A 20,445-nucleotide genomic window follows, 5' to 3' on the forward strand; every position below is an offset into this window, starting at 1 on the left:
ATTAAATTGGAGGACACCCAGTTGGTGTCTGCGCTGCAGAACTGATTGCTTGCCTGGTAGTGGAGAGAACCGTCCACACACATTTGGTCACAGAAGTCTTCTGTGTTGATGGTTGTTGAGTGAGACAATAGCAAAAGCACCTTGAGTTTGTGCGCAAGTTTTTCTACAGTTTTGTTTGGCCTTTTCTCAAACAGTGGATCTGAAATTTCTCAAGCATACCTCTCATTCTCTAAGAAATTTTAGGTCTGCTGCCATAGTTCTGAGTATAATTGAAGATACGTTTGTGTCTCCTGCCTTTCTCTCTCTGTCAGGAATCAGAGTGAGGTTCTGAGATCTCTTGAATTACTGGTGACAAAGGATGGAAAGAAAAGACACTTTAAAGAAATCAGTTAAAAGATAACCTAGAAATCTAAGGAGAATCCTGAAGCATGAATCAGTGGAATCACAAAATCCTTCTTTAGTTCTGGAATGAACAGTGCATATAATTTATGTATATGACATATGGATGATCTGTAAAAAACTACTTTTCTATAAGATCATTAACAATTATTAAGGGAATTTAGTCGAGTATCTTTATAGCGACATCCTGATGGCATCATGCCTGTTACGCCCTGCACTTGTGAGCAAAAAACAGGGTGACGGTTATAGATGCTGCAAGGCGAGGATTGTTTAAGTTTGGAGGTTGCCGAGTGAGGTGACTTATGCTTCTTATTACTGACTGAAATGTAATGATCAGAAGGAGGCTGCAAGGATGACCTCATCCCATTGCATTTCAAGGCAGCCGTGCTGGTGAGAGCCAGGCTGCAGTTCCCCAGCGACAGTCCATTTTCACATCTCATTCATAATTGAAGTGAGTGAGGGTGATTTTATGCCCATTTTAAGAGGTGGTTACATCAGATCTCCAACATACCAAAGCTCTCATATTTTTACAACTTAACAGCTGTAACCCAGTATCATAAGATCTATGTTAATCTGTAAAGTGCAAGTTCTAGAAGGGAGAAAAGAGGAGGGAAGTGCTAAATTCCTACTGTAGAAAAGCAATTTTGAGAAATGTTGGCACCTTCCAATCTGAGAAAGTGTCCTCAAAGCTTCTGGACTCACCTGATCCGACTTGACTATCACACAATACTTACTCTTGGGTTTCTACATCCTTAATTGTTTCATGTGTGTCTCCACTGGAGGAAAGCATTTTAAGGCAGAGCTTTTGGAATGGTAGTCTCCTTTGATGGTGTCAAATATATGGATGAAGTGAGCCTGGTTTAAAAATATCTTTGGCATGGAATCTGACATTTATTATTATCATTTTTACATTTGTACAGGCGGTTCCAGGAAAGAAATCACCGAACACTGGGAATGGCTCGAGCAGAATCTGCTGCAGACACTCTCCATCTTTGAAAACGAGAACGATATCACCACATTCGTGAGAGGAAAGATACAGGTAGTGGTTTGGTTTGGTTTTTTTTTAACCCAAAATCCATTTTAATTGGAAATAATTTCAAATTTACAGGAACATTGTAGAAATAAGAATTGTGTAAAACACACTCGTATACCCCACACCCAGATTCATCTGTTGTTGACATCATACCCCATTTGCTTTATTATTTATGTGTTCACTGCCTCTCTATTTGACAGGAATTTTCCCCTAAGTACTTCAGTGTATATTTTCTAAGAATGGAGATATTCTATTAAATAACAGCACTATGTTTATCAACTGTAATATTTAATATTATATATAAATTTAACATTAATACTATACTTTAGTATTTAATAGTGTTCCCATTGTGTTAATTGGACCAATTTTGTTCTTTATAGCCTTCCCCCCACCCCCACTCCAGTATAGGATGCAGTCTAGGAAGGTATTGCATTTAGTTTTCATTTCTTTAATCTCCTTCAAGCTCATGGAACATTTCCATAGCCTTTCCTTATCTTTTATGACATTAATGTTTTAGAAGCATACAGTTCTGCTTTTTTAATAGAACACTTTTAATTTTTGGTTTTGTCAGATGTTTCCTTATGATTCAATTCAGAGTTTGCATTCCTGGATGGAATACTACATGAGTGATCTGTGTCCTTCTCAAGATGTCATTTCTTGAGGCACGTGGTACTCATCTGCCCCGCATTGGTGTTACAAACCCAGTCAAGGTGTTACCCAATTTCTCCACTGTAGAGTTACTAATTTTGTCTCTGCAAATAATAAACAATTTTGAATAGGAAAACATTTTAAGACTACACAAATAACCTGGTGCTTACTAAAATTTCCCTCTTAATTTAGCAGCCACTGATGATTTTTTTTGTCTTAACCAATGTTTGCTGTGATGGTTTGCAAAGTGATAATTTTATAAAATGAAGGTTTTCCAATTCTAGCACTCTCCCACATTCACCAGTTGGCAGCTGTTATTCTACCGTAAGCAAGAAACTTCCCTTCATTTATTTATCCATTGATTATTAAAATGGACTCATGGATTCCTTTGTTTTTCAGTTTATATTTAATTACTGGACTTAATTATTTTGGTACTCACACTATCCCAGATTGAGCTAGAGGAAGCCCCTGTGAATTGCATCCTTTGTCCTTGTCACATTCTGTGTTATTTTTTTAAGCACTTCTTTACTTGTGAATATAACAGGATGTTCCAGGCTGGTCTTGTACCTTCCCTCTCCCATGTTTCAGTTTGCTTTCAGTTTTAGGTTCTATCTCCTTCTCAGCATTGTTAATTTTAGTTTCTTTTCTACATACAGAAAATATTTACAGTACTTACAAAAGTCAAAAAGTGTTGCTATCTTCTGCATCCCTGCCAACCTGTTAGTCCTGATTCCTCATAATCAACTTCACAATGATCTGATTTATACTTCTTGTGTTCCTGTGTTTTGTTTTGTTTTGTTTTGCTGTAAAAATAAGCACATATATGTATTTTTCCTATTTCCCTTTAATTATTACAGGTAAGGCCTCACACATGTGTGCTGTTCTGCATTTTACTTTTTTCACTTAATATCTCCCAGATAACACCCTGTATCAGTTAATAGAATTCTTCAACATGTCTTTTTTTCCTTAAAAAAAAAAAAAAAAATTTTAATAATTCTTTTTCTTCTAATTTTGAAATGCTTTTTAGACTTACAGAAGACCTGCAAAGATAGTACAGGGATATCTTACATGGCCTACCCCGGCTTCCCTCAATGTTAACATCTTATATAACCATACTACATTTATCAAAACTAAGAAATTAAAAATCGATGCAGTACTATTAACTAAACTACAGACTTTACTTGGATTTTACCAGTTTTTTTTTTTCTACTCCACACACTTTTTTTCATTCCATGATTCAATCCAGGATCTCATGTTTCTTTCAGTTCCTCATTCTTTTTTATAACTGCAGATTATGTGTGTATGTAACATAGCTTATTTAACCACTTGCCTATGTGCTTGGACCTTTAGGAAGTTTCCAATATTTTGCAACTACAAATAATACCACAGATATATTTTCATACATATGTGTAGTTGTATTGTTGGGGATTGTATGTTTAGAGTAAATTTACAGAAGTGGTATTGCCAGATGAAAGAATACACGCATGGGTTGTTTTGCTGAATATCGCCAAATTCCCCTCTGCAGTAGTGTTCTGTTTTACATTCCCACTGGCTGGTGTTGGAGTGCCTCTTTCCCCCCAGCTTCCCCAACAATGTGGTTATCAAGCTTTTGAGTTTATGCCTGTCTGATAGGGGAGGAATGATATTTCAGTGTTTTAATTTATATTTGCCTTATTTATGAGAAGTTGAATATCTTCTCATATGTTTAAGGGCTAATTTTTTTTATGTCTCTGTTTGTAACTGTCTGCTTTTGCCTATTTTTCTATAAGACTTTTAGTTTTATTTTTCTTCAATTTTTAAAAGTTCTTTATATAGGCTGGGCATGGTGGCTCATGCCCATAAGTAATCCCAGCATTTTGGCAGGCTGAGGTGGGAGGATCACTTGAGCCCAGGAGTTCGAGGCCAGCCTGGGCAACATAGCCAGATCCTGTCTCTACAAAAAAAATTTTTTTTATTAAATTAGCTAGGTGTGTTGACATGCACCTGTAGTCCCAGCTACCTGGGAGGCTCAGGTGGGAGGATCACTTGAGCTCAGGAATTCAAGGCTTCAGTGAGCTATGTGTTAGGTCCAGAGCTGAGAGAGAGAAAGAGAGAGAGAGAGAGAGAGACTTGAAGCCTCATGTGTAGCAAAATGCTGTTTATTTTGGGCATCTGGGTGCAGATGGATGAAGGCCAAAGAGCATCCACGAGAGAAAAGGGTAGAGCCTTGGGTTTTATAGAGGGTTACTTAGCGGGGAGTGAGTACCTGGGCCAGAACAACCACTGCAATAAAAAATTTTTTTCAAGCAACCAATTTCTGGGACCCCTGGGTCAGTCTCATCCTGTAGGCATAAGGGGGGAGGGTAGTTCCATCCTTATCAGGGAAGATAGGAATGCCAGCTGCAGCTGTCTGTTAGGTTTACAACCTCCAGGGACTCTCCAGACTCCTGCGGCTGTTGTTTCCCAAACCTCGGTTTTCCATTAACCGCATTCCATGTCCCATACATACTTTTCCAGTTCCCACCCGGAACAAACCTAACACTATGATCATGCCACTGCACTCCAGCCTGGGTGACAGAGTGAGACCTCATCTCTTGAAAAAAAAGTTCCTTATATAAAGGCCATTTACCCTTTATTAGGGACCTGTATTGTAGATATTTTCCTTCAGGTTGTCATTTGCCTTTTGACTTTGCTCATGATCATTTTTGCCATGCAAAGTTTTAAATTTTTATTTAGTCAAAATTAGCAGTTCTTTCTATTGCAGCACCTAGATATGTTTAGTCATAGTTAAAAAGCTTTTCTTTACATCCAGGTTAAGGAGGAATTCTAGGAAGTGGGCCGACAGAGTGCTTCTCATTAAAATTTCAAAGAATGTTCAGTTTTATTGTATTTTTTCTATGCTACTAAACTTTTCCATGAACATGTAATGATTTATAATAAAAAAAAAGAAGTAAAAAGCACACAAATAAAATCTCATTACTCTTTCTGGTATGATGATTTTGAAAGAGTGAGCTGAATTTTAACTGGACTGTATAGAATTGATGAGGGCTGGGCAGTACACAAGCACGTAGAATAGCATCAGCCTCTTCCTTTACTCCCACCCCAGCACCTCGAAAGGAGTATTTTATCACTGCCTCAAGATTTGTGAATTAAGTTTCTATTTCATCTTTATTAAAGATGTTAGAAAAGTGGTGAAAAAGATCAAAATGGAATAGGGCAGGTTGGTTTGAAGGTATCGATGGCAGCTTCCAAACAGAAAAACAAAAAAGCCTTGACTAACTGAGAGTTGTTATATTGATAAAACAAGATTTTATGGCATCTTCATTTTGTTTCTAAGTCCCACGTCTGAATTTCTGGAAGTAATGTAAATGGGGAGGGTCCCAGGATTGCGAGTGTAATCCTTTACCAGGGGCTGGATGAAAGGAGTAGCCACGGGTTGATGGAGGGAAGACACAGAGACATGAAGTGTCATCCCCATCTGGGAGCCACTGGGGGCTCTCAGTTTCCTCTCACAGGCCTCCCTCAACTGTTAGCATCTTTGGGGGATTGCCACAAATAAAGAGCTGTAGGAAGAAACCAAAGCTTAGAGATGACAAGAGCCAGGAGAAATTACATAAATAAATACATAAATCAAGGACCAATTATGTCAAACAGCCATTCTTCTCACCATTTGTATTACACTAAAAATGTCAGATTTAATTCCCCTGAAGCCAATTATGAGGCGGGAATTGCTATTAATGCAGTTAGATGTGAAAGAATGTCATTCATGTGCAAATGCATATTTTAAGCTTCACATGTTGTCCAATAATTAAGGGAACCAACAAACTTACTTGTTTTGAGACCTAATTAACCTTTATAAATTATAACTGTAATAATTAACTACAGAGGCAACTATAATCTAAACACCATTGTGTATTTCTTTCTAGACTTTTAATGTGCGTATTTACCCTAATAGTGGTCTCACTGTACATGTAATTTTGTACTCTGCTCTTTTTTCCTTGACGACATCTCCTATATTGTTATATAATTTTTAGTTGTTATTTTAATGACTGAATATTATTCCATAATTGACATTACCATTTCTCTCTTTCTAGAAGTCATCTTAATTTCTAGACTAGAGAGTGGCAGGCACAAATAAAACTACAGTTAACATTTTTGTTTATACAGTTTTCCCACAGGCTGTGTGTGTGTGTGTGTGTGTGTTTCCCCTTTGTGTGTGTCTGTGTTTTTCCCCTTTGGGATAGATTACAAAATGTGGATTAATGGGTTAAGTAGTTTAAACATCTTTAACAGACCTTAGTAGATACTGTCAGTGTGTTAGAATCTCTATGTGATTATACCATTGCTTGCTTTTAGCATTATAAGTTGCTTAAGTGACTTTTCAGATATAATAGGTAAAAGTTGAAGTCTTAATGTTTTAATTTTCTGTCTTTGATTATGAGGTGGGAACATTTTTTTCATGTTTGCCAAGTTCATTTTTTCCTTTTTATAAATTACCTGTCAATGATCTTTTGCACATTTAAATTTGTGTTGGACATCTGATGATGTATTAGGATTGCATTTATTTACCAAAGTTATGAGCAGCTGTTGCCTAGAACCCGAACGACCTATTTCATCTTCTGTAGAACCTAAGGGAAGGAGATATTCCATCCCTTTGTTCCATCGTCCTGTCTGCCTGCTAAAACGTGATAGCCAACTAAGGACAGTTTCTGCTTCCTGGACCTTGTCTCTTCTTCAAGGTGGGAAAGCTGGGAGTGTAGCCTTATGGGGACGGGACTGTTACCCTATTGTTGAAATTAGGTGGCAAGGTCTGGTTCATTGATCCTAGTGTATTAGGCCCCAGTGTGTTTCAGAGTGATGTTTATCAGTTCTCTATCCTCATAAATTCCCTCACATATAAAAACATTTCCTTTTTAAAATATAAATGAGCATTCTAGAAATGTGGTATTTAACAGAATTTTAGATAGCATAGCCTGAACTTAATGTTTTTCTGCTCAGAATGTGTGGGCTTTCATTTGGTTTGTTACATATCACTCCTTTCTCATATCCTCCCCACTTAGGTAAGAGCTGTATTGCAGTGGCCCAGGAGAGCAGCAAATGTCAGCCCCGCCTGAGCGTCTTCGGGCTTACTCTGTGTGAATCGGCCTTTGAAATTGCCTGGGGACCCAGCCTCTGCTTCCTATTAGTGGGACCTCTTTGAGTTACTTTTGTGTATTCATTCATTTCTTCTTTCATTCTTATACATTTTTGATCACCCTCTAAAGGCGGTGAAAACTTGGAAATGTCACATAGGCTGTAGGTGTATTTGCCAACTGGGGAAGGTTTGTTTCATCCCTGTTTCCTTCTGAACTGACTTCTTCTTCTTCCCACCAAAGGTTCAATGCCCTCATGTTGCCTTCTGTTTGTGTGAAGTCCCTAATGTAACACTCTACCAATGCCTGCTCATCCCTAGAATAGCCCGGGTCCAAAATTGATCTCCCCTGGCCTCCATCAACTCAAAATCTTTGTTCCCTCAAAAGAGGGAGCAGTATCAAGAGAAATTAGAGAAAACAACCTTATCTTAGATATTCTCCCACGGAAGCACATTGCCATTCTACTGCCAGCCACGCTGCCCTCCAGTATGACAAAAGAACAGGAATCATCAGCTTGGTACTTCATTTCTTAAGCATTGCTAACTGACACAATTTTAGATTTAGAAATCTGCAACTCTGGATTATATAACAAAGACGAAGATATGGCCCCTTAAGATACCTTCTAGTCTGGAAAAACAACATATACTAATTTAATTATATTTTGTTGAATATCTTTTAGGTGCTACATACTGGTGAGAAAAAAACGTTCAAGACACTGTCTTTATCTTTGGAACTCATATTTAGTGGTAGGGGGACATAAAAACAAAATATTTTTCGCCAACATATAAATTAAGAGAACATAGAAAGGAGAGTGCTTAGACCTCATTTGGGACTGGGTTAGTTTCACAGGGAACATGATATTTATACCAAACTAGGGAAGGTTGATTTGGGAAGATGGAGAAGAGATTTTATGGCATAAGATTTAATGCAGACTTAGTCTTTTTTGTTTTTTCACTGACAGCCTATGGAGGTGTTTAAGGTGAGAATGCTATAATCAGAGTTCTGTTCTAGAAAGTGGCCATAAGAAGTATATCAGGGTGCGGAGAATGTGTTGATGGGATGCCAGTCGGGAAGCTGTTGTGGTAATTCCTGGATTGCATAGAGGGACTTAGGGATGGTTTCCTGTTAGAAGAATAGGTTGAAGACTTGTCTTGGGGTTGTGTTTGCCCACCATTTGCTGATACTGTTATTGTTTATGTGCTTACTTTTAACTGGCATTGAATGGTGATGGAGGTTGTGGAAGACTAAAGCTCTCTCTCCTGCTATTTACGCCTCATTACCACAACTGTTGGCAACAGGGTGAAAGCTCTGGCAGTGGAAATAAAATTCAGGAAATAATTTCAGTACATAATGCAGAGAGAATCAACAGTACTTAATGTAGGAAGAGAATCACGGTTGGGAAAAGGTTCACAGGAGGTGGGGATTAAACCAGACTTTGGGGCATGGTAGGATTAATGAAGCAAACGACAGTCTGATTCCAGATTTTAGGCAGGCAGAATGGCAGGACCATGGGCAAGAAGGTGGAAAAGCTCAGAAATGACACGTTCAGGCCCTGAGGGTGCCTCAGGCTGGCTGAGGCAGAGTTACTAATGGGAAATTTTGGTCGGTTGTAGTACAGTGAGAGGAAAGGTAGCAGTGTTGGTTGGATCCAAAATGTACATGGTCTAGAATTTTAGGTTTATGCTGGTGGTGATGGGGAACCACTCAGGATTTCGGTAATAAGAATTTTATAGTCAAAACCAGTATTAGGAAGATGAATTTGTAAGGAGGATCAAGGATATATTGGAAGCTTTAGAGCCCAAATGCAGGAATTCCAGGTATGATGAGGCAGTTGCCATTTTTTATTCTTAGCATATGGAAGACTCAGTCATATCAGTGAGAATTTGAGAGGTTGTCTAAGTTCACAAGACACACAATGATGCTGTTGGGACCTGAACCCAAGACATTCTTGCTCTCAAGGTCAGGCTTTTCCAGTGCTACCTTGAGCTCAGAGAAAATGAAGATGAGGCAGGAGGGATTTGAAGATTACAACGTCAAAGGTGGAATTCAAGGAAACATTTTCTATTAAGATATAAAGTAGAAGCTGATTTTCAGGGAATTACAAAGGAACTGGGTAACAATGAAATGGCTTCTCAAGCTACTACTATAGTGATTGAATAGTAGATTAAGCTGATTACTGGCTATGCAAATATTTTAGTTCCTGTCCAATTGTCCATAAATCCTGTGTCTATTATAATTTTTGCTGTCATTCACCCCTTTTCTGCTCAAGTGACTACTTGTTCCTTTTTTTTTTTTTTTTTTTTTTTTTTAGGTTTCCCAATGTAGTGGGTCTATGGCCAAGTGTCAGTTAGTGACATGTGTTTCATTGGTCTTCCCTCTCTCGTTCATTCATGATAGATTTGTGTTAATTTTGAGAAAAGCAGAAATTGACCTTTGGGATGACTCTATCACGATAAGCCTAATAAAAACAATAGAACTAGCAGAATCTTTACCTCTTCTCATTTGTAAAATAAAGCTATGGGCTTCATTCCAAATTAATATAATAAAATAATTAGCACCAATAAACATAATAAAATCTACATTGTCATTTGAAAATCTTTTAGTAAACAAATGCTACTTGTTAATTGGCTTAGAATATGAGAGTTGCCTTTGAAGCCTTTAATGCTTTGAATTAAAGGATTCATTAATTTTTTTAAAAAATTCAAGCCTTAGAAATTGTTTTTTCCTTTCCAATATGTACAGCTCTAGTCATATTAATGCCAGTTGTATATATGCTTTGTGTTTAATCTCTGATTAGGGCATCATTGCAGAATATAACAAAATCAATGACGTAAAGGAAGACGATGACACAGAGAAGTTTAAAGAAGCCATCGTGAAATTCCACAGGCTGTTTGGGATGCCTGAGGAAGAGAAACTCGTCAACTATTACTCTTGCAGCTACTGGAAGGGGAAGGTCCCCCGTCAGGGTTGGATGTACCTCAGTATTAACCACCTTTGCTTTTATTCTTTTCTTATGGGAAGGGAAGGTAAGTCATCTAGAATTTCAAGAGGAAACTTTGTAAAGTCTACTGAGGTTTGCCCTGAACTCATAAACCACATCAAAATATCAAAAATAAATTTGTAGTTATAACTGAGTAGTCAACACTATTTTTTGATTATTTAGCAGATGAATTCAATTATTTTTAATTCACTATTTGTAAGAAATTTGTCATTAAGTCATAAAGATTCACTAAAGATATGATTAATTGAGTAGATGTGGACTTAAATCTATACAAATTTTGAACTCAGGATGTATGTAGTCTGGGTTTTTCTCCTAAAACTAACAAACAAAATAACCACAGGCTTACACACTCAAAGGCATTCAGTGAAATTGGGAAGTGGGGATTAATATATTGAGATTGCAATATATTGAAAGGATTTTCGGGAGCCAGGTGTTGACCCAGCTTTGTTCCCTGTGTTCAGCCAAACTGGTGATCCGGTGGGTGGACATCACGCAGCTTGAGAAGAACGCCACATTGCTTCTGCCCGATGTGATCAAAGTGAGCACGCGGTCCAGTGAACATTTCTTCTCTGTATTCCTCAACATCAATGAGACCTTCAAGCTGATGGAGCAGCTTGCCAACATAGCCATGAGGCAACTCTTAGACAACGAGGGATTTGAGCAAGATAGATCCCTGCCCAAACTGAAAAAGAAGTCTCCTAAAAAAGTGTCTGCTCTAAAACGGTGGGTGATAGAGACTTTGAGTCTTCCAGATTTTAGAAATGAGAAAGCCATCCATTCATTCGTTCGACTTAACCTTTTCTGAGCAACTTCAAGGGTTCTGAAAGGTTTTCTGGGTAGAGATACAAAACCGAAGAGGACTGCCTGAGGTACTCCCAGTTCAGTGAGTGGGACAGACATGACCTGCTCCAGCACAATATGATGGAAACCCTTGTTTCCATCATATTGATGCAGCCCAAATAGGGTGGAGTGGGTAAGAAAGGCCTCTCAGTGGAGGCTGCTTTGAGCTGGGCTCTGAAGAGGCAGTAGAAGATACCTACGCAGGCATAGTGGGATGGACTTTTCAGGCAGTGGGAAGAACATGGTGGGGGAAGCATAAGGAAGAACAGAGAGGGAAGTAAGTCCATTGCATGGCTGGGAGGTGGCAGGGCATGGGATGAGAGAGGCTGCAGAGAAGCCTAGAATGTGGGAATGGAGCTAGAGAGAGGGTGAGGGAAAGTTGATAACCTGTAAGGTGTGACTGTGCTTAGAATCGTTGTTCACTGAGATGGGGAATGAGAGAAGGAAGAGCATATCCAAGGGATCTGATAGCTCAATTTTGATTATGTTGAGTTGAGTTGCAAGCAGGACATCTAGTTGGAGATCGGTCCAGTAAGACATATGAAACTGGAAATCATTGGTGTACAGATAGTAGATGGAGTCTGAAAAGAAGTCATTGTAATTAAGTTGATTAAGGTAATCAAGGTGTAATTAAGGTGATTTGAGATGTGTCTTGACAGAGAAGTGCGGGAATAAATGCTGTTACTGCAGTAAGTCAAATAGCAAATAAAAGGAAAAGAAAGGGAATTAGGTAAGTATAGACTGCTTTTTTAAGAAATTCAATGGTCAGCTGGGCACAATGGCTCCCACCTATAATCCTAGCAATTTTGGAGGCCAAGGCAGGAGGATCCCTCGAGGCCAGGAGTTTCGAGACCAGCCTGAGCAACATAGAGAGACCCTGTCTCTACAAAAAAATAGAAAAATTAGCCAGGCATGGTGGCACATATCTGTAGTCCCAACCACTTGGGAAGCTGAGGTGGGAGGATCACTTGAGCCTCCGAGTTTGAGATTGCAGTGAGCTATCATGACACCACTGCACTGTAGCCTCGGGGACCAAGTGAGACCCTGTCTCAATTAAAAAAAAAAGAAAAGAAAAGAAAAGGTAGAGGAGGAAGGATTGCCTTTTTTTAGAATGGAAAAGATTGAACATAGGAGCGAATGCAGGAGGCAGATGGGAAGAGTTGTTGGTAAGAGTAGGTGTGGGGACAGGAGAGGGCATACAGATAAAGCCATAAGTATTAATAGAAGGGTAATTTAAAAGGTGACATCTTCCAGAGCATGGAAAGGATGCTTATGTGTGCTGATACCTCTCCCTTTGAAACGGAGAGGGAGTACAAATAGGTGAGGACATAGGTGATTTTGGAGCTAGACAGGAGAGAATTGGAGGGACTGTCCTATTCATGGCCTCTCTTTGCTCTGTGAAGCCAGAGACTAGACCTTCCAGGGCCTGAGGTGGGGTAAAAGCTTGACAGGAGACGTTTAAACAACTGAGGTGATGAACAGGAGAAAAAGAACTCGTTAGGGAAAGACTGCAGTCCACAGAACACCCAGCTGAGGCTAGAAACCATAGTTATCCAAGAGTGGGTGGTTCTTGTGTCTTTTCACGAATTTTTTTTTTTTTTTTTTTGCCTGTTTAGGGTGGACAGTGATGCCCAGCAGATTCATGTGGCTTAGCTGGCATTCTCATGAGGTCTTGCTAGATAAGGTGCCAAAAATGGTTCTGGATCAGAGTAAATGTAGTGACTTCTTTAGAAATTACAGCATTTTTTAAGAAAGAGAATGAGTTTCTGTTCAGGACTAGTTTCCCTAATGCTCACAGACATTGATTGCAAAGTGGCTACACAAAGAACCTAAGTGTATTAAAATAATGTTTTAAGGCTTTGGAGTCATTAGGTCGGAGTTAACTCCAATATAAAGTTAAAAAGGTAGGGATGATTCTAGCAAGACTGATAATGGGAAACTTGTGCTGGGGAAACTTCCATTGCTGCATCATTTGGAAGATTTTTAAAACATTTGTCTTGTGTGAGGTGAATTATAATTATTATAATTACTGTCTTCTAGTGATCTCGATGCCAGGGCAAAGAGCGAGAGATACCGAGCACTTTTCCGGCTCCCCAAAGATGAAAAATTAGACGGCCACACAGACTGTACCCTGTGGACTCCCTTTAACAAAATGCACATTTTGGGGCAGATGTTTGTGTCCACAAATTACATCTGCTTTACCAGCAAGGAGGAGAATTTATGTAGCCTCATTATCCCACTCCGTGAGGTAAGTGTCAGATAAAAATGGGTATTGTAAGAGTTTCGTTCATAATACTTTTTTACATGAGCCAGGAATATTTTTTACCAGCATCTGGGTGTCTTTTAACCATAGGCGAATGTTCCTAAGTCTTTGGTGGAAATTTATCTTTCGTTTATTGTCACCGCTGTGGTTGTTGGACCTGTGAGAACTCTTCTTGCAGAAGCAGCATGGGAGTTTAAGATGTAGGTTTTATTATTATTCAGGTATGGTGAGGCCAAGAGATCAGGGGGTGTTTGGTACTGAAGAGATAGCTGGTTATTCTCACAGATGCCAAGAGGAGAGGCCATGCCATGCCGGGTGCAGGGCCACCCAGGAAAGCACCAGGGTCGGTGAGGAGGCAGGAGAGAGGGAAAACATGGGCAAGATTCTTCATTGTGATTTCAAAGGGAAGAAAGGGGCTAGGCAGGGTAAACAGGCTTAGGACTGGCTAGTTCCGAACAATTTTGGTGGGCTCTGGGCATAGGGGCTGTCCTTAATTGTCTGATTCCTGGCCCTGCGGTGATTAGGGCAGGGGAATAGTGGCCCTGAGTGTGAGAGCTCAATAAAGGAGGTGGTTGGAGGGTGGGCTCTGGGCTGGCTGGTTTGCTTATGAAAGCAATTTTCTAGGAATTGGCTAGCCCTGGGTAGGGAAGTCCTTCCAGGGTCAGCAAGGCCTCAAGATGTCAAAACATCAAATACAGAAACTAGGAAAGGTGGTTATTACACCTTGCTCACAGCCTGAGGTCACCCTGGTCTGAAGGAGCTACTCAGATTGTGAGTCAGAAAGCCAGGCCTGTGTGTGGATCTGGTCTGCTGATTCCACACATTAGAACCATCATGCTGCTGGTCACAGTGGCAGATTCCTGAGCCCATCCCAGATCTTCTGAACCTGTATCTCTGCAAGTTTGGGATCTGTATTTTAATAAATTCCCAGGCTGATTCTAATGCATAGTAAAGTCGAAGAAGCATTATTATTGTTCTGGGGTGGAGGTGAGTTCCATACCATCCTCAGGGCGATAGGTTACTCTGGTACTTGTCTGGAAGCTTTGCTGTGAGGTTTGGGGTTGACAAAGACCCCGGGTTAAGATGTCAGGGAAGGGGCAATGCCAGGGTCTGGCAGCCTTGCAATTTCTAACCTGGCAATTTCCAGTCTACCCTGGTTCTTTTCTGGAAGCTAAGGTGGCCAGAAGCTTTGGACTTTTAATTAGGATTGTTCTTACAATAAAGGATTCAAGTTTCCCTCTGCCTTCTTTTTTTCTTTTAATTATTTAAGTAAGCAAATTTTCTTCTTTCCTTTTTCTTGTTTTAAGAGTTATGTATCCTAATCACAGAAAATGTATAAAAGTATAGACAAATAAAAATAAAAAATGTATCCCTAGTTCCCCCATTCACTGTTAACATTCTGTTGTACGGCTTTCCAGGCTTTTCTCTGCATGGCTATGTATATATCATTTATATAATTTAGATGTAAAACATTTTATGGGGAATTTTTATTTTTACTTATTTCCATTAGCAGTGAGTATATCTTAAACTGTTCCTCAAATCATTAAATATGCTACTACAATGTAATTTTTCTTTTTTGAGACTAGTCTTTCTATGTTGTGTTTCCCAGGCTGGACTTGAACTCCTGGGCTCAAGCAATCCTCACCCTCTCAGCCTTCCAAGTAGCTCGTACTGTAGGCACATGCCATCGTGCCCAGCTTACCGTGTAATTTTTAATAACTGCATATTATTTCACAAAGTGTATATACATTATTTATTTAGTTATTACCTTTGGTTGACCTATTCATTGCTTCTAACTTTCTCTCATACATATATAATTTTCCCTAAATTATAAATTACGAATTCTCAGAAGCTGAATTGGTGGATCAAAAGGAGTGCAAAATGTTCGGCAATTGACAAATCTAGTTCTCCTTGTTATAGGGTCAGCTAGCTGGTGTTATGACACATTTGAAGGCAGGATATATTGTTAGGTCTGAATTCTGAGGTGGGCAACTCAATGGTATTTACATTTGGCTGTGAAATATATTTCATAACTTTTTTTTTTTTTTGAGACAGAGTCTCGCTCTGTTGCCCGGGCTAGAGTGAGTGCCGTGGCGTCAGCCTAGCTCACAGCAACCTCAAACTCCTGGGCTTAAGCGATCCTACTGCCTCAGCCTCCCGAGTAGCTGGGACTACAGGCATGCGCCACCATGCCCGGCTAATTTTTTCTCTATATATTTTTAGTTGACCAGATAATTTCTTTCTATTTTTAGTAGAGAGACGGGTCTCACTCTTGCTCAGGCTGGTCTCGAACTCCTGAGCTCCAGCAATCTGCCCGCCTCGGCCTCCCAGAGTGCTAGGATTACAGGCGTGAGCCACTGCGCCCGGCCTATTTCATAACTTTTTCTAGCAAATTTACCCTCTTAGTAGTCTTTGTTATAGGCTTTTACAATTTTCTTCACTTGATTCTAAACTGATTTTCTTCGTCAAGTACTACCTGAGTATAGTAAAGCAGCGTTTTACCTGGAACGGTGAGGGAAACCCATTCAGGAATTAAGAATAAACCATGGATGTGCCATTTACAGATCTGAGCAAGTCATCACTCCCAGTTTATCCAGAGGGACATGAGGACTAGAGAGGGTCTAGAGTCTAGAGGAGACATCTGCTCGCCTTCTGGTCACCACCTCCCGGGTGTTGGGACCAGCTAGTTCTGTTTACATTTTAGTGCCATTTAGAATACACCAGTGAGAGCTCTGGGGAATGGAGAGAATGATGATTCATATTTTCAGGCACCTGCTGCTTGCTAGTTTTCCCTGGTAGAGCAGAGATATGTCAGACATATTTCAGGGTGAATCAGAAGAGGAGCAACCTGTGGAGGTAGCATGTAGAAATAAAGCACGTTGTGGTTAGAGGACGCAGCTTCAAAGAAGTGCTCAGTGAGACAGCAGTGCCTTCCCTGGGACCCAGTGAATTGTGGAGCTATATTAATGGTAGATTCCTAACTGCAACTAATGGAAGAAACAAAGGGCTTAATGTAATTTTTATTACCTTTAGGTACCGATAATGTCAGAAAGGTGTAGGGGTGGGCCCCACCTTCCTTGCAAGCTCCAGTGTTCTCCTCATGAGCTGGGTGCCTTTCAGAACCCAGTCAGCTGATCGTTCAGTAGGAGCTTCCGTGGGAACATTACACCCTCCTTGGAATGGCCACTTGTAGGATTGTGTAGACTAGGAATTGTTTTTTTATTTATTTATTTTATAAATAAGCTGAATTATTGACTAGAGGTTGTTAACGTAACATCCCACATATTGACTTACAGTAGATGCAATCGGCAGATGCTAAATGTTTACCCAGACTTATGTTGCTATAGATTTTGAAGAAAGCACTGAGCCAGCAAAGCAAGAGGAGGAAGTTTCTTTCTCTTTTTTTAATCATAAATTACCTTGCATGTGTTCCATATTAAACGCCAAGATTTGATTAAGTTATAGTCTATTTCATAACCCAAGTTAGTTATGAAAATGTGTTTCCTTACATTGTAGAAAACACTAACATAGCTGTCTCCTTTCCTGGTGGCACAGAGCTTATGGGATAGAGTTCTACTATAGCTCCTTTGTCAGTGAGAAATATTTTGTAACCCATGTGAGCATTCACATGTTTTATGTGAGAGCTTCCTTGTTTCTGTATTCATGATCCAGCGAAGTAAAGGCCTTTTTTTGCTTTTACTTTTCCAGATCCACATAGCTCTCTGTGTTTTAGACACATAATTTGAACAGTTAATCCCCTTGGCATTTTCCATTTATGCCAGAAACACTGTGACCCAAAAGAACCAGTAAAAAATTGTTATGAGAAAAAGAGCTTTTTTCTTAAGTGTTGTTTAACATGTCTTAAATGTCATTGGAAAATGCTTTTCATGAGAAGGAAGTATTTTTTCCTTTATCTAGCTTTTATTACAGTAGAAGAGAGAAAGGGTGTCTCAGAGGATTCCGTATATAAAATCTGAAAGTCAGGTCCACATGCCTGCACGGGCGAGCGCACATACACACACACACACACACACACACACACACACACACACACACACACACACGGTCTGCTAGTTCAGGTAGGGCTGTAATTAGCCTGTTTACATCACATCTGTTCAGGAATCGAGGCTTTAAAACTTTGAAGTGGTAGGAAGTGAAGGATGCAAGGCCCTGGAGTCTAAATGGGACATTTGAAGGATTGTTGAGGTTTTGAAAACCACCCAACATTAAGCTTGGTAAAAGGAACCAGTATTGTGGCTTATTTTCCGTCTCTTGTGGATGATGAAGCAGCTAGGAGTCTTCTCTCTTAAGGCTCCATGAAATGTTAATGAAAATCAAAGGATTTCCTCATGGCAAGGTTTCTCAACCTTGATACCATTGACAGGTTGGGATGGGCTTTGTTGTCGAGGGAAGGGGCTGTCCTGTGCACTGTAGGATCTTCAGCAGCATCCCTGGACTCTGCCTACCAGATGCCACTTGTAACATCCAAAAATGCCTCCACATGTCACCAGATGTCTCCTGGAAGGCAAAATCACTCCCAGTTTAGAATCATTGATTTAAAAAGTCCGAGCAAGATGATTCCAATTTCTGGTATAAGCTCCAATTTGATTTGTTATAAGCTGTTTTATTTTATTGGAACAGAGTGAAAGAATCTCAATTTTGCTTCAATAAGATATGGGTGCTTCCTACAAAATAACAAAAGTGCTGTGCTCCCTCTTCAGTGCCACTCGTAGGCTGGGAAATGTTCGGAAAGTCATGCTCGTTGTTTCGTGTTTCTTTTCAGGTGACAATTGTGGAAAAGGCAGACAGCTCCAGTGTACTCCCCAGTCCTTTGTCCATCAGCACCAGGAACAGGATGACCTTCCTATTTGCCAATTTGAAAGACAGAGACTTTCTAGTGCAGAGGATCTCAGATTTCCTGCAACAGACGACTTCCAAAATATACTCCGACAAAGAGTTTGCAGGAAGCTACAACAGTTCCGATGACGAGGTCTGTGGAAGACACCTGAAGGTGTTTGGGTTTATCCTGTTACGCTGCCTGAGTGTGCACTTCCCCATACCTTTTGTTTGATCTTCAAGCTTTGTGGCTGTGCCCTGATGCCCAGAGCAGTAGCTCAGCAATACCTCCTTTAAATTGCAAGGAGTTTGTATTTGGGATTGTAGTGCTAGAAGGAACTTTATAGAACCTTATCTAGTCTAACTCTTTTATTTTATAGTTGAAGAAATTATTAAGTAATTGGTCCTGGTTACATAGCAAGTGACTCTGGTCCTATATAGTAGAGTTGCCGAGAATGGTCCAGAGGTCACCAAGTCAACCTGAAATACAACATCATTATGGTGATTTTGTTATGATAAAATACATGTCGTGTCCCTATGGTATTAGGCCTTGGACCAACATCCAGGGAAACTGGAGCCCTGAGAAGATAGGTGACTGGCTAAAGTGATAGAGCAGGTTACTGGCAGATAAAATGTGTTTTAAAGATGTTAAGTTCACACATACAATCCCTGTTCCTGTCCACCTGCTTCAAGCTTATGTGGGCATTTCTAAGGCACCAGACACTGGAGAGGAGATGAGGTGATCTCATAAGCTCCTGATTCAACCATGGCTTACTTTGCATGCAAATCAGAGACACTAATGGCCACCTAATGGCCACTTTGTTGCAAATATGTATCTAAAATAGGATGGGAACCTATTTTGATCATTGAAGCACTGTAGCCTATGCCCCAGGCGCCTAGACAGGTGCCTGCCAAAATGTTGCCTTGCCGCTTTTCTCCTGTTTCTTCACATAGCGAGAAACATCTTAGAAGAAATGATGTAGCTATTGATACCTGTGCAGAGCACCCTGAAGAAGTAGATTCTATCTCCCAAATCCTTCCAATGTCTAGTTCCTCCTTGTGTCCACAGGTGTATTCTCGGCCCAGCAGCCTCGTCTCCTCCAGCCCCCAGAGAAGCACAAGCTCCGATGCTGATGGAGAGCGCCAGTTCAACCTCAATGGCAACAGCGTCCCCACGGCCACACAGACCCTGATGACCATGTACCGGCGGCGGTCTCCCGAGGAATTCAACCCAAAATTGGTGGGTGCCTCTCGCTCTTTCCTGAAACTTTCTGTATTAGAGCAATACTATGAAAAATATTTGTTGCTGTAAGTAAACTCATAAATATCTATGTAAGTATAGATTTTCCTATAAATAAAGCAGATTTTGTCTAACTCTGTCGTTAGGTTTCAGAATGGCTTCGTAGAACGAAGCAAGTCCTAGTGGGTAGGAGTGACTTCCTTTGATCTTGTTTTGTTTTTAATTATTGCTTAAGTTAACCAACAAATAAGTACACAGTTTCTCAGCCCACATTTTAAAAGGACTAACTTACTTTCAGTTGGGGGTGTAGACATAAAACCATAAACATACAATTGGCATTTTGCTGATCCATCTCAGTAAGTGAGGTTTTGACTCTGGGCCAAAAAGCTTCATGGCAGAACCACAGGCTATGATAGGTGTGTAGAATTGGGGAACAACTCCAGGAAGGCCGAGCTCCTTGTTCTCATGATTTCTGTTCATAACTTGACCACTCCATTCAACAGGGAGAATGTTCCGAGCTTCCAGCACACTTCTGCTTGCCATCCTTGAAGTACTTTGGGACGTAGTAACGTTTCGTTATCCCTTTCAGGCCAAAGAGTTTTTGAAAGAGCAAGCCTGGAAGATTCACTTTGCTGAGTACGGGCAGGGGATCTGCATGTACCGCACGGAGAAGACGCGGGAGCTGGTGCTGAAGGGCATCCCCGAGAGCATGCGCGGGGATCTCTGGCTGCTGCTCTCAGGTACGGCCGTGCCTGGGCTGGGGCGCTGGTGACGGAGTCTGCTTGACCCTGGGGGTCCCCAGCCACCTTACCTCATGCATCAGGGGTTCCTTCAAATGTGCAACCCCTAATTCAGAGCCACACCTCGTTTCCTCACCAGAGTACTGAAGTCTCTCAGTTACTCTTCCCATCACGAAAATGCAGGACTCATAGTAAGCTGACCAAATGTTGAAGCCACTATCCCTCGAGTCCTCATAACCACTTGCATTTCTTCAGAAAGCCTATTTAGGAGAAAAAGAGAATCCGTAGTAAAAGAGTAGACTACTTTGTGATTTAGGGAGTTCTTTTTTTCCTT

The 20,445-nt window shown here is 40.4% G+C and overlaps 1 protein-coding gene across 1 annotated transcript in view; it reads left to right on the forward strand.

Moving 5' to 3' along the window:
- The window catches only part of TBC1D9 (TBC1 domain family member 9), a 105,708-nt gene that overhangs the window by 58,687 nt on the left and 26,576 nt on the right, over window positions 1–20,445 (forward strand). Inside the window, exons 3-9 of the mRNA XM_045552230.1 lie at window positions 1,320–1,438; window positions 9,989–10,217; window positions 10,654–10,915; window positions 13,073–13,280; window positions 18,079–18,285; window positions 19,201–19,371; window positions 19,961–20,111. Of these exons, the coding sequence (XP_045408186.1) occupies window positions 1,320–1,438; window positions 9,989–10,217; window positions 10,654–10,915; window positions 13,073–13,280; window positions 18,079–18,285; window positions 19,201–19,371; window positions 19,961–20,111 (1,347 nt within the window). The remainder of the gene's footprint in view (window positions 1–1,319; window positions 1,439–9,988; window positions 10,218–10,653; window positions 10,916–13,072; window positions 13,281–18,078; window positions 18,286–19,200; window positions 19,372–19,960; window positions 20,112–20,445) is intronic.

Source organism: Lemur catta, chromosome 5, assembly GCF_020740605.2.
Source record: "Lemur catta isolate mLemCat1 chromosome 5, mLemCat1.pri, whole genome shotgun sequence".
Classification (NCBI taxonomy): domain Eukaryota; kingdom Metazoa; phylum Chordata; class Mammalia; order Primates; family Lemuridae; genus Lemur; species Lemur catta.